This window comes from Egretta garzetta, unplaced genomic scaffold, assembly GCF_000687185.1.
Source record: "Egretta garzetta isolate BGI_Z169 unplaced genomic scaffold, ASM68718v1 scaffold843, whole genome shotgun sequence".
Classification (NCBI taxonomy): domain Eukaryota; kingdom Metazoa; phylum Chordata; class Aves; order Pelecaniformes; family Ardeidae; genus Egretta; species Egretta garzetta.
The window spans coordinates 14,519-29,519 of record NW_009259176.1 but is presented as its reverse complement, the minus strand read 5'-3'; the positions used below and the strand labels follow the sequence as shown (position 1 = coordinate 29,519).

Below are 15,001 nucleotides of genomic sequence, written 5' to 3'. Positions count from 1 at the left end.
GATCTGATTAAGGCATTGTTGAAAACAGCTTTTGCCTTTCATCTGAAACCACTATCCTCGGACCAAATCAGTGGGAGCCGGTGAACGGCACACGTACTGCTGCGTGGGCTCTGGAGGTACCAGAGAATCTACAACTACAGAAAGGAATTTGCCTTTTAAAGTGCATACAGAGCTGGGAAGCAGGCTGTCTCGTGATACAACGCATCGTCCACAATATTCACCTCCAGCATATTATGTAATGTGATTTATTTTTTTTTTTACTTAAACAACAATTTTTTTTAAACTATGTCCTATAATAAAGCCAAACTTTGAAGTGGTATAAAATGCTTCACAAATATTTTTTTTCTGCTCTCAATTCAAAAGCAGCCGAGTTTGTTACTTCACTTTCAACACACAGGACAGGTCTGTAGAGGGTCTCATCCTGCACCTTTAAGTGAAGTAACATTTTTATTTCATTGTTGTGAATTAAATCCCATAATTTAATTTGGTGGTTATTTGCAAAAGGTCAGATCAATGTCAGTAGTCTCAGCACCGTTCCAGGAACAGTGCTGCTTTATAAAGTGGCAGGCAAAACATTGTTTCTATGGATTTTGCATAAATAGTGTTTAGAATTTTTTTTTTAATTTCCTGTCTGTGGACAAGCTGGATGCAAAAAAAAAATAATAGCCAAAGTTGTGTGCTAATTTGTACGGGTAAACCGTTTCAGGCAATAACTGAGTGCGGAACATGCATCTGGGTCCCTGGAACTCAAACTGTATTTCCAATTTAAAATCATTCTGTAAAGAGATCAGATTTTCCTGATTAAAAACCTTGAGAGAGGTTGTATTTAATATCCACATCTACATTCCACGCTGGGCTCAAATTTAATCTCTGTCTACTAACAAGTTTTTTTAATGATATTGATTTAGCTATAAGATAGAAGCATCTCCAACAGGATATTTTCACCAAACAAAATAAATGATGTAACTTCTCCTGCCGAGCTCCACAGAGCAAAGGGCATGAGCGGGACGCCCACGCTCACCTGCGCGCTGCACAAGAAAGAGACCGGATTCCTTGCTCAATAAAACACCAATAATTGCATCATTCAAAGGGTTTTTTTTTCTATGTTAAGTCTGTTTACAAATATGTGCAGTTGGAGAACATAGTTGTTCCAAAGCTTAGAAAAACTGTGTCTTCTGACCAAGTCTTTCAGCCTTTGCCTGCTCTGTCTGCTGTTTCTGCTGTTCTACATCCAATGGCTTCTATTTCCCTGTGGGCAGTACCACCCCAGGAGTGACTGTGAATGGATTTGTGAAATGCGTGACTACCGTGCGCATCGTCCTGCATCTTCAGTCCTGTGGCTTTTGTAAAGTCACCTCTTTGCCTTTATCCCAACCATTCATCCCAGTGTGACAATTCCCACGCCAGCCTTTGGGGCTCATCTAACACCCTGCCACTTGCACGTGTGGGTGCCTGCAGCTGCACAGCAGAAAGCCACTTCTTTGTGCTTGTTCTACGGGGTTTATTTAAACCAAAAATACATTAAATTATGTTAACGTAGGTTATTGCCTGAGTGAAGAATGAATTCCATCCACAAAGTCACCAATATTTATTTCTGTTTTATTAAAAAAAAAAAGGTGAAATGATTTTACTTCAAAGCATTATTTTCACATGGACAAGCCCATTCTCCCCACCCCAAAATTCTTCTTTTAATTGACTGTGACACCAGAACAATCTCAACATGTATTAGCTCAGCTAAAATAATGTGAAAAAAACTACAAATGCAACTGAAATATTTTGATTATGAGGCATAGATGTTGAAGTGAAGACTGCACTACATGTATTCATGTTTGGGGAGAATCTGTCAGCGCCTTGGAAATTTTAAGAGATACTCAGAACTGGAGCGGAAAACTGAGCGTAACTGTTGATGTAAATGACACCAATTTTTACAGGAGAATTTATGACAAATAGAGCATCTTCTAAGACTTTTTATAAAGTCCCTTATCTTCAAAGAGCCCTCTTCCTCCTTTGTACTTTTGAAGGGAAAGTGATATAAAGCTCAGATAGTGATAGCATCCATTTCCCATAAAATTCTCACTGTGTTTTCTGTCAGCTGAAGTGTTTCATTACCTCAGAACTAAATCGTGTTCAGCTGATGCCACAGTCACTTTCCAAGACCAGATGATGGATACTTGAATTTCCGTAGGCCACTCGTTGCCTCTTCTGGCACAGCTCAGGGTGGTGCAGGTGCGTTCATGTGGGTGTAAGAACATTTGGAGAGTGAAGCCCCTGTTGTCTTCCCCTCCTCTTCATCACCAGCCTCTCCCCGTACTGCAGAGGGCTTTTGCTTTGCACAGCAGGTGAAAGTGGCTAGAAAACCCATGCGGAAACGCTTGTTCATGAAGCAGTAGATGATAGGGTTCACGCAGGCAGAAGTGTAGGACAACAAGTGGATAAAGGAGATAGGAGCTCCTGAGAGGCGCTGGTCTGCCGAAGTGGTGTCGAACGCACGCCAGGCATTGACACTGAAGATGGGAGTCCAGCAAAGGAAAAACAAAATCACTATCACCATCAACATGCGGATGACGAGTTTCTTGGCCATTAAGTTGGCAGAAGAGCTGCTGCTTCTCACTCTGTCTATTTTGCTATGGCTAGTAGCAGAGAGCTGTTGCAATGGCATTTTCCTTTTTCTTTTGGTTTTGTTGAGGTAGCATCCATCTCCATCCTCATATTTGGTGCTGCAGGTACTTATTTTTCTTTCTGTACATATAAATTAATGCTTAAGTAGTTGGCAAAATATCTCTGAACAGCGATTCAAAACAAAAAAACAAGAACGGAGTCTACGTCTAAACAAATAACATAATTCATGGCTGAACAACTGCTGCAAAGAAAGCACTGGCCTACTTCTGAATCAGTTGTGTATCAGCTGCTCTGCGTCTGCTATCTCCCAGTATTCTCACATCTTAACTCTATACAAATCGATGCAAAATTTTATGCTTCTTTCTTAATTTCACAGTTTTTATTGTGGTGTTTATTGAGAGAAATGGTTGTCATCCATGGCCAGAAAAAAAATCTCGGTATTTCTATAATAAGTAAATTAGAAATGTAATGTATCCTGCCCAGAGTCTTTACAAACAAGCCATAGGTGAGGAATTATTTGCTAGTGAATAATGAAATAACTTCCATCAACAAATGCATCTGGCATGTTCATGACCATAACTGACATACAGATCATTTTTGCAAATAGAAAATTTTTCTTCTGGTAGCCTCAAGATGACTGATCATAACTTCAACTCTAACTTAAAAAACCCCAAACCTAAACGTATTATTACCTCGTGAAGATTTTCTCTGGCTGGCATCAAATTTTATTCCTCTGTAGAGTTCCAAAGAAATTAGGCCATATGCAACCATCATTATAATCCCAGGTATGAGAAAGAGTATGAGTAGCAGGAAAGTATACCTAAACAATCAAAAGACAAACTGAGACCAGGGAACAGCACAAAACCAGAAAAACTGCTTTTTCTCCAGGTGAGAACTGGGGGGGGCAGGATTTCAAGATTTTTCTGAAATTTTTTCATGCTAATATGAAACATCATTTTGACAGCTCTGGAAATTAGAAGCTTCCCACCTCTTCTCCTCCTTCTTCCCCCGGAAGCAGGAACAAGGCTTCCGTGGCTGCAAAACGTCCATCACCCAACCTCTGCAGGCCCAGAGGAGATGGGCACTCCCATAGTGGTTAGAGGGGGCAGAAGGTCTCTCTGCCCGTGAGTGGAGCTCCCTGCTGTAACCAGATGAGCATCGGATGCCCTGTAGCTTTGCATGATGTAAAAATTGCCTTGCAGAAGCCAAATGAGTGGCTGCTGACTCTCAAAGGAGCCCCTGGTACCGGCAGTCACTACTTCCATGAGATCTGACCCTGCCAAGGATTGTGGCACACGTGGGCAGGGACAGAGCAGCCACAACCTGGGCTTTCATACCTGAGGCCATGCAGAGCCCCCGGGGAGGGATCCCAGGGCTGGCAACCCCTTTGCTAAAGGAAGAAGGTTTTACTTGGTTGCACATCTGTTACTCTCCTGGGCAGCTTCTCTAATGTGATTACAAGTTGGGGAAATAATTCTGTTTAAATGCATGCATGGGCCCATGTCTCTTCTGCTCCCTGGGACTTTGGTGCAAACTCACTAACACACCTGGGATCCTGCAATGGCACCACGGAGAAGCGAATTTCACCCTGCACCCTCCCTCCTCATCTGTGCTCATACGGCCAAATACCTGAGACTATTGAAAGCATCAATACAAATTCACTATGTTTGTGGATACACTATACTGAAGTGGTGCCTACTTTAATCTTGTTCTCAGTTCCAAGTGACCTTCAGTATCCAAAAAAAATCTTATATCTTCTCAGTGCCAGTTAAAGTGCTCAGTCATCATGCAAGGACACAATGTCCAAGTAGTACGGCTGCTTGATAGTGCTACCATTTACACATCTGCCTGGATGTGTAGGATTTGGAGCACTGCCTCCCCCCTCATCTCTCTGCCCCTGTTCCCTATGAGTGACCAAAAGGGTTCAGTTCTCAGGAAGGGCATTTGCAACCTCTCCAAGTTCTCAGATTCTACTCCTCTGCTTCAGAGGACCTTCAGACAAACAAGGTAACAGGCAAGGCAGCCCACAGACAGGCGCTTGTATGTGTCTGTGCGTTTCAAGGATTAATCAAGGGTTTCTCTCAAAATATTTAAGTTTATGTATAAATGAGTGAAAGCAATATTCCCACTTGAAGAGTGACAGATGCTTTCCTTTACAGCGACAGTAGGGGCTTAGCAGACCATAGTGTGAGAATCATTGCCATGTTGGGTGTCATTCCTATGACAAGGGAAAAGTCATACAAGTGTCAAAATGTAAGCAGCTTAAAAACATGATTTTTTTTTTTTACTTCTTCAATAAGCATGATAGAAATATAAATGTTTGCTGAAGGTTAATACTTGATTTTCAATAGGCTTAATGCTACCATGAAATCCTGTTTTCCACCAGATAATTATGCATTTGCTAACAGCCTGTTATGTCTTACCAAGACTGCTGAATGGCATCACTTGGCCAAAGAAGCCGACACATATTTGCTGTGGCGTTGTTATACTTGGTAAAAGGTACCAGTTTGCTGTAAATTGGGTATGGTGACATGATAGCAAAGGAAACACACCAGGTAGCAGCAATCACTTTCAAGGCATGGGATTTTGTCTGCCAGACCCTGGATTGCAGAGGCTTGCAAATGGCACTGTATCTCTCCAAAGATATGGCAACCAAGTTGAATGTAGATACACTTACAGAGACACCTATATATATAAAATAAAGAAAAAGGTTATGCTCCTGTTTTAAAGGTTCGTATTATTTTCAAACTGTCTTGCTAACTTTCTGTATGTATACAGAAAATTAAAAATATAGCCAACTATTTATAAGCTAAAATATTTATAAGTATCATACTGATTAAGACAGCAGAGAATGTGTAGGCAATGCATCTGGGTCTCCAGACTGATGTTCCTGCTCTGCGCTCCTCTAGCTCCAGAAGACCAAGAGAAAAGATTCATTCTGTCAAACCATGAAATTCTGATAACAGAGAAAGAAGACGCTTTTCCTCCTAATTCTTCTCTTTGCTACTGTGGTTTATCCACTCCACTAATTGCACTGAAATTCAAACAAGCATTTGAAATTAGTGGGACTGTGCTGTTAATTACTCTTTTAACGCAGAAGTTCATAGTCCTTCTTCTACTGTTTTAATCTTTTTAAGTGTCCTGCTTGACTAGTGATCTGATTTTCTCATTCAACAGAATTAAATATGTCACCACTTTTTTAATTAGATCCTAATGGGGTTACAAAGCAGGAGAAATGAAGCCATGAAGCAGAATATTTGTCCATCAGGTGCACTTAATTTCTCCTGTTCATATATTATAAAATATAATGCAGTGAACTGTATTTCTGTCACAGAGGTGCCCCAGTTTATCCCTGCAAGATTTTAAGTCTTTCTTCTAAATTTTATCACAATTTTTTCTTTCAGCAAATGAGCTTTCATTTAATATTCTTTGTGAATGTTCTAATGTGAGTCAAAATATAAAATGCCAATATCTTTACAGTTGGCTTTTCACACATTTTCTGTAGTTTAAAATAAGTCTTCCTACACCTTAAAATGAAAAACTGAGCATGGGTGATGTCAGTGTCTGTTTGTCAGTTGAAGCCTCTGTTGTTAACCTGAATTGCTAATGGGAAATATCCCCATTCTGACTCTTAAAATAAAACACCTTCATAATTAAAAACTTCATGTTTGAAAATATTTCACTGGACATTTTTTATAAAGTAATTTACACAGTGTGAAATAAGAGAAAGATGGTAATGCTTCAGTAATGTTTTATGGTATTTATGGCAGCAATTCATTACGATTGTTTAAACATGGCCTTTAGTTTTATTGGTTTTATCTACAAAAAGATGTTCATTTCCCATTCGTGCACTCTAGGTGTGTACTTTCACATTACATCAAAGTTCTCAAGGGCATGGATTGAAAGGGGACCTAAGGTTTCTGTAATTAACCAAGGAGCTCCCAAGGTAGCAAAAACTTTACATAATGTTCTCTTTTTTTTTTTTTATAAGAAACAAGCAACACACAGGAAGTATTGGAAGTGAGACAAAATCCCTTACACGGACATACATAACCCAGGCATTTTGAAACTCCTGGCTCCACAACCAAAGGGGGTATGGCGAGGCATATAAAAATGATGCTTCCTAAAGTCAGCCTCTAAAACCCGTACCTGTATTTTGCGGTCTCCTGGTGAGCTCTGACCACAACCTGGTCTGGTCTCAGAAAGCGCTTGCTCTAACTTCCAGCTCTGCAAATGACACCTACTTTGACCTATTTTTTTTTCATGTATCACGGCTACCAAAAATCCCTGGGCAAAACCTGCCCTTAGTGAGGACTGTACAAGCCTGCCGTTTCTGATGGGTTGCCTGAACAAACACTGCGACGAACTCACTGTCAGTGATGGGTAAGCAAGCGCATGGGCCGGGTTCCTCATTAAAGCTTGATCATGCAACACGCTTCTCATTTAACCTGATCCAGCAAAACACTTCTGTATGTTGTTAAAATTAAGTGGGTTCCTCTATGTTTTGCTGGATCAGGCTGAGGAAACCAGAACCATGAAGATTTGCCCTACGAAGTTGTTTCTTCATGATTTTGGTAACTGTTTGATGGCAGATGGAAACAATCAGCTTTTTACTGGTCTTTAACAACCTTCTCACCTATCTCATTAGTCAATCTTCAAAATAAGTACAAACTTCCAAGACTTACCCATGAAATAAGTGGCAGTTTTGCAAACAGCGCTGCCAAAAATAAAATCTTCCAGCAGGTTGGGAATGAGGGTGAACGGCATGCAGAAAATGCAGAGCATCAGGTCACTGACTGCTAGTGACAGCAGAAAGGTGTTGGTGACTGTTCTCATCCGCTTGTTTCTTATCAGCACCGTAATTACCAGAATGTTCCCCAAAATGCTGAGCACAAAAATCAAGCAATACAGCAGAATCCGAATTATCTGATGCAAATCTGAAAATTGTCACAAGGAAAAATCAGTTATACAGTATACAGCTGATAGATTTGTATTCTGCATTTAATCCTTTAATCAAAAGGTAAAAGCCTTTCTGTATTCAGTTTTACTAAGGTTTATGTCTTTACACCAATGCAAAATCAGTGGAAGTTCTGAAATTCTTAAACTTATTCTGATCTACCTGAATTAAATAATATTAAAATACAATACATGCAATACAACATCCACCTGGAGAGCCGAATACGACTTCCCAAACGCACGTTCTGCTCACACTACTTCGCGTGCACCTCTCACTCACCACAAGAGTTCCTCCTTTATGCAGAAGTAAGAAAAAATACAGCAATCAAAAATATTTTAATACATGGATGATTTTTTTCAGCCTCAGAGTGCTATGATTTCATATTTAATCACTTCCATACACAGTGTCAGATCAGGCAACTCCATCGTTACTGAATTGCTCAAAGAGTTTCTCCAAGTCCTTAGCAGAGCTGTTTACATTTTGTGCCCAATAATGCTACTGTTTTAGCTTTCCATTACATCCAAATTTTGTTCTAGTTGAAATTCTAACCTGGAAAAACCACCACATACTAAATTCTTGCTTGTCTGTTCCTCATCTTAACTTACCAGCAAGCAGTTGATTTTGCACTCCCTCACAGAAAAAGATTTGTGTGCCTGTTTCTTTCCATAGTTTCTCTACTTCCAGCTAGAACTAAAACTGCCTGGAAAAAAATCTGTTTTTCTATACATACCTTTAGAAGGATAAGGTGGATCATCCACACAGAAAAAAGTGTCATTTTCCAAGATGATATCGCACAGGAAAGCAGTAATATTGGTGATGTTCCCGAGGAAGCTAGCATCAACTATTTCCATTCTTCAGTATCCACAGGTTAGCTCTGATGAAGAGGAGGGTGGGTTTGTAACTAGCTGCCCATTCCTTCAGTAACTAAATACATTTCTGAATGAAATCTTCAGGAGAAATACGAGAGAGGCAGTTGTGCAAGGGAGCTCTTCTCACTCCCCGTCAGAAACACCCGGCACACAGAGTCCTGTTCAGGCTGAACAAGATTTATTCCAGTGGCACACAAGGCAGTTCAGAAAAGCAAAGCGTGCACGCATATACACACTCACACGTATGCACACACACACGCGCGCACACGCACACACACACACACACACATCCCCTCCTGTACTTTTTTAGATCCACCCTCTTCTCTTACTGGCCTACTGTTGGGATTATAAACAGGCTAGGAAAAGATTACAGCGTTAACCCCTTGCAAGATTGCTTCTACTCACATCTCTGCACTATTTCTCAGAGGGAGTCTGTATCGCCACGGCCAATAAATCACAACCAGTGAGTGATGAGAGTGATAAATCTGTCTCTCAACCAACAACATATAAAATGGTAAGAGCAGCTGAACAAAAGGGCAGAGAAAAACATAGTGAAGATTTTGCATGCCTTACATGAAAATGATTCTTATCTTCACATTTTTTGGAGCAGACTGAAGGCTGGTTATGCTCAGAAAAACAAGCTGTTACATTGGTCTCATTTGGTGAAGTGCTAACTTTGTACAAAAGCGCTGTACACGCCTGATCCAAACCCCAGTAAGTCGACAGAAAGACTCAATAATTTCAATGTTCTTGGATCAAGCCTTATAAAACCACAATATTAGAATTGTTCATTAATACAAGCAGAAGCCTACACATTTTCTCAGTGCAAGGACTTGTATTTGACTTGAATACAAACTTGAAGAACTGATAAACTGTGGGACATTAGTTACGCCTTAGTGTAAAACACAGCGATCTCGTCTGTTTAAAAGAAACCCTTTCTTCTGAGTTCTGCTTTTTGAATACATAAACATCATCCTCTCTGGTGTTTCTACAAAGTCATGGGCTTTTAACTTCCAGTATACAGCTTGTTTATGGCCAAAAATGTAAATTAATATTATAAATGAATCCCTGACATAGCTCAATAGAAAAAAATTTCCCATTTAAATTCTCTTCTAGTTAAATAGGCAGAGCAATAATGGGTTCCTAATAACAGGCTTGGACCCCTTAAAGTTGATATACACAGACAGGAAGGCCTGGATTTCTTTTCCAGTCTCGCCAGCCTTGCTCTATAGTGCCATTAACTGGACTGGGTATAGGTATGTAGGAGACTGGATTGGAAAGTTCCTCCTGAAGTTCTAATTTCTAAATTATCTTTTCTTTAGCAGAGCAATTATATTTTTTCCATTTCTTTTACAGATTTTTGCAGTTTTTAACAATCTGAAATAAAATAACTCAGGCTGGCAATCAGTGTAGACAATGTGTAACTGTCTCAGCTGAAGGACTCAATTCCAGTTTCAAAGGTATAACGTACTGGTAGGAAATTAATCCAGAATGACACGTTCTGGTTTATTTTTCCACTCGTGAATCTCAAAATGGAAGCAAATCACACTGAAGACAGAAAAGTTAAATATGTTTCCATTTTTACATTGATTAAAGCATTATTTTGAACATTAGGTACCAATGTCTCTAAATCCCTGATTTTCTCTTAGCTGCCCAATTCACCTTTATTTTTTTATGTTTTCTGTGATTAAATTGATGGGTGTTACTAATCAACCCCTCTATTAAATGACAGATGTTGCCCATTTAGTTAAACACAGAAATTTGTTGTTGTTTTAGCTTTGAATTTATTTTTAATTATTCCCGTATTTCCTGAACATTTTCTCTGACAATTTAAGATTGTTATAATATCACAAGCAGCTGAAATGGCAGCCAAGACAGGTGCTGATTTAGTAGTGGTAATGCATAGGAAAAGTAACATGTGCTTTTTGGAAAGGACTGCTGAACTCAGGTGCTTTTTTTGCTCTTCTTCATAGACAACAAAAAGATGCAGACTAGTCCAAGCTGTCAAAACTTCTGGTTGACAGCTTCTCTTTTCTTTGAAAATTACTTTCTGTAGGAGAAAAATCAGCAACAAACCAACTCAGCCTATGTCTGCCTTTCTAAGGTGCCCTTTACACTTGAGGCACTGATCCTCCTTTCTGTATCTGTACCAGAGTCACTTCAACGCAGCCTTCAAATGTTAGAACATTTTCTTCTGTCATAAGGGAGCATTCGATCTGAACAATTTTGAGCTTTAAGAGACCTTTCTGTATCAAAAGAAGCTATTATAATTATTTATCATTATTACAATGGTCTGACCTGCTGCAAAACACAGGCTGGGTTGTTGTGTTTAGCAATTCCTTTACTGAATTAAATAGCCTGTAATGGAGTTGGAGTCTTTCTGTAAGCAAGATGTCATATAGTTGTTCTGGGCTTATTCTTAATGTGGAAGAGATCTTTCTGGATTCCTGGCACCTTCTATTAGATCTGCATTAGAGGAATCAGTTTCAGTTGGGTTGAACGGCTGATATTGGCAGTATTTCCTCTATTACTTTTTACTATAGATGTGTTGCTATTTGGGGATGGATTCTCTCTCAATTCATTTTTCATCTACAGCTTTTATACTGGTTATAGCACTATACTTTTGGAGTGAGGGGTTAATTGCTGGTGTTCTGATGAGTTATAGCTTGGTTATTTCTGTACCATGAAGAAGCAACTATACCATAGTTATACTAAACTGCGTACATAGTTTTGTTACATATATATGTACATACATAACTGTACTTTAGCTATACTAAAGGGAGAAATTAATTTTTATTTATGCTGTCAGATACAGACTGAGACTGTGCACTTGTCATCATCAGCTGGGCTTCCAGCCCTGCTAAACTGGATTGCGTAGTGTCTTCCATGACATAAGCCAGACCTGGTTAAAAAAAAGAGAAGACACAGAGTGAATGGAAGTCTGGGGGAGACACAGTTAGTGATCAGGAGGTAAGACAAGATTAGGGGGATCATTGCAATCAAAGAGATTGCACTGGGGCTGTTGTACTGTATCCTGTATTGTGACAGAGAGTGAATTATCGTTCTGAAGTCAACTTCTCTGTACCTGCCATGCTATTGTCATATCTGAAGAACGTCGGGTTGGTTATTCATTCCTTGTAAACAAGCGGTTTCATGCCTCCCATAAGCATCGCGGCCCAGGTCTAAAATCTCTTCTAGTTATTCTACAGTATTTCACAGATGCTAACACATAAAGATGAATCAAGCATTTAAACAATGGTATATTGAGTTTTTGTGTTGTTTTTTCCTGTGTTCCTTTCCTAATAATTCCTGTAATCCTATTTACCTTTTTTATGACTCCTGAGAATTGAACTGATGTTTTCATGGAAGAACCTACCGCAAGTTTGGTAGTCTCTTTCCTGCATAGTAATATCTAGTTTAGAGCACTACACTGTTCAAGAAAAATGATATTCCTTTTCTACTTTGCAGTGATTTTTATTCTCCCATTTTATCAGAAAGAGTTTTCTGCAATACTTCAACGTCAGGTTTTGCTTCTCCTCTCCTTGAATGACTTAGCATCAACAGAAAACTCTTTTACCTCACCTCTTTTCCCATTTTCTGGAGCATTTATGAAAGTGATCAACTGCTGTAGCAAAGCTTACTGTGGGGCTCCATTCATAATTGCCTTTCACTCCTCCTTTTCATTCCCACTTTTTATATCCAATGTTTTAACCATATCATTCCCTATGTCACTCCAGACCAATGGTTTCCTACTTGTCTGTGACATTAAACTGCTCCTGAACACCTGCTTCCATGATTCTCCTAGTTCTTTCTGGCATGCAGATCCATGCCATCTTCGCTCCCTCAGCCCAAGTAAATCTTCCAGGACTGTATATTAGCATTGATTGCCATGTGTTGAATCATCCCGGGCCTTGGGGAAGCTTCTCCTAGAGAATGCAAGGAAGAAGCAAACCAAGAAGTGATACAGCAGCTCAGTGATGTGGGTTGTCATAGCATGAGTGAATAATGTTTTAAGTTAAAGAAACAAAACACGAAGCCTGAAGCATGCATGCAGGTCATTGAAAAACTCAACATGTATTCTGCTGAGTTATTAAGATCTTTAGCAGCATGGGCACCACTGAATCACCAGTTGCTCATGGCTCACTGGCTCTGTGCCCAAACGAGAGAGTGCTTTTTCGACCTTTTTTTTTTTTTTCTGGGGAGAGAAGGAAATCAGACCTTCCCATTCCACTTACACAAAGGTAGCCCAGAGCCATGTTTGCATTGCAGCTTACTTTTTCTGGATGTGCAAATTCAGATGACATCCGTCAGGCTTATTGACCTGAATTACCTGTGAGCAGATGGCTTCATCCCTTGCCATTCATGCCTTCCCAATGCAAGCCCGCTGATGGTGGCAGAGGCAGAGGCAGGCTGTGCATAAAAAAGCCTGCCATGACCATGCCATACGGAAAAGGCTGAACTCTCAGAGAGCAGTAGGCTCTTGTGGAGGACTTGGCATAATGTTATTCACTTCTGGAAGTCCTGGATGCAGCTGGTCATCAGTGGTACTACCGCTATATGGTCCCACTAACCCCCTTGCTCTCAAGGGGGTGAGAGGCTGGCCAGGGCTGCTGGTCAGTAAACCAAACACTATAAAGCATGTCTCTCACATCGGTCTCAACTGTATGTGGGAAGGTGTGAAGGACCAGCTTCCCTAGGACAATAGGAGGCCCTCACCCAGCCCCGTCCCAAGGGATGGGCCCGCTACAGTGACAAGGCATGCTTCCAAAGCACATGCTAGAGGGCTGAAGCCAATGAGGCCAGTAGCCATGGCTGAAGGCTTCATGCAGTCAGCAGAAATCCAAACCGGACCAAACTGTCATGGATGCAGCCCACTTTGTGGAGCTGCTCGGCTTGGCCACGTACTGTGCAGACAACAAATGACTGGAGAGCACAGTGGAGGGAGGCAGAGGGTAGAGCATAGGCACGAAAGGTTGAGGGAGTACTGAGCCATGATTCACTCCAGGGGTACTAATGTCAACCAAAAGCAGAATGAGTGAGGGAGCGCTATCTCACGCAAATCCCAACAACTGCGTAGTTACAGTTTAAAACGAACTGGAACATCTTGTTCACAAGCTCAGATCTCTAAATCTGCAAGGGGTGGCTTTTCTCTACAAAATTTGCGCGGACCATGTGTCCAGAGATTTTCATGTTATTACCATACCCACCAATTTTCCTTCTGTGGGTGCCAGGCTTATAGACTGGCTTGTAATTAGAATCGTAGAATCATAGAATCACTTTGGTTGGAAAAGACCTTTGAGATCATCGAGTCCAACCTTTAACCTAACCCTGCCATCTCACCACTAAACCATGTCCCTAAGCACCTCATCTATCCTTCTTTTAAATACCTCCAGGGATGAGGACTTGACCACCTCCCTGGGCAGCCCATTCCAGAGCCTGGCAACCCTTTTGTTGAAGGAGTTTTTCCTAATGTCTAGCCTAAACCTGGCCCTGGCGCAGCTTCAAACCATTCCCCCTCATCCTATCATCTGTTACCAGGGAGAAGAGCCCGACCCCCACCTCACTACAGCCTCCTGTCAGGCAGTTGTAGAGGGCGATAAGGTCTCCCCTCAGCCTCCTCTTCTCCAGACTAAATAACCCCAGTTCCCTCATCCGCTCCTCGTATGACTTGTGTTCCAGACCCCTCATCAGCAAGGGTTTAGTTCTCCTGGAGCCCTTTTTAAACATTGGCGTCAGATTTGCACAATTTTTTTTTCTCTGGCAACAACGTAGTCCTAACCAAGAGATGAAACATCATGTTTAATAATTTTACTATTTCCTTTAGAATTTCTGGATGAATACCATCTGGTCCTGGGCTGAGCTGGATTCAGCATCTGCTGGTTAAATTGCCAGACTAAATGAGTAAAAATTTGTTATGAACTCTTGACTGCCCTTTTGGAGTGGATTTCTGCATGACACATATTAAGATCAAAGAGTTTTGTTTTTCTAGGCATTTTTTTGCATAGATCTACTTGAATGTACAGCCAATAATCTTAATGTTTGACAGTTCTGAGTTGCCTTTTTAACATCATTTCCCTCTCCACTACATTTACCTAACTGCATGACACATCACTCCCTCATGTAGATCAGTATCATCTCATTGTCTTCCTGCAAGCTTTAAGACAGAGAAAAAAAAGGAAGCTGTTTTAATGAAATGCTTGCTAATCACAGATGTGATTTCATTATTTAGGAGAAACAAAAACCTGAAAACCCACTTGAACTTCATCACGAATTATTTGGGATGTTGGAAGTTTTAGGCAAGAACCACCTTTGAGTTGGCTGCTTTATTAGCGACACTAATTTATTAATAAAACTGGCTTTGTTAATTAAGAAATAATTTAGATTTCATTAGTGCACCTGTGTAGATAGTTTAGAGAAAAGTATACAATTTTTTTTCCCTGTATTCGAAGAAGAGGAGGCCTCCTAATCCATGATAACAAAACAAGCTGCCATTTAATTTATTTATTTATTTTAGCCTTAATCCTTTTTTCCCCTATAATGTCAAATACCGAACACA

At 40.4% G+C, this 15,001-nt stretch overlaps 1 protein-coding gene across 1 annotated transcript; it reads right to left on the bottom strand.

Annotated features, from left to right (window-relative positions):
• Window positions 1-2,212: 2,212 nt before the first annotated feature.
• CCKAR (cholecystokinin A receptor) lies at window positions 2,213-8,427 on the bottom strand. The gene is made up of 5 exons (XM_009635570.2): window positions 8,307-8,427; window positions 7,305-7,556; window positions 5,043-5,304; window positions 3,312-3,439; window positions 2,213-2,739 (listed from the first exon to the last, which is right to left on the bottom strand). Exons 1-5 carry the CDS (start codon window positions 8,425-8,427, stop codon window positions 2,213-2,215), a joined length of 1,290 nt encoding a protein of 429 aa, XP_009633865.1.
• Between the last annotated feature and the right edge of the window lie 6,574 nt (window positions 8,428-15,001).

Bases quoted from the DNA above. Each gene is read 5' to 3' on its own strand.
- CCKAR (XM_009635570.2), bottom strand. From the start codon at position 8,427: ATGGAAATAGTTGATGCTAGCTTCCTCGGGAACATCACCAATATTACT. The intron at 7,557-8,306 runs GTATGTATAGAA...GACAATTTTCAG, and splicing joins TCCACCTTATCCTTCTAAAG to ATTTGCATCAGATAATTCGG. The intron at 5,305-7,304 runs GTAAGTCTTGGA...TTATATATATAG, and splicing joins AACTGCCACTTATTTCATGG to GTGTCTCTGTAAGTGTATCT.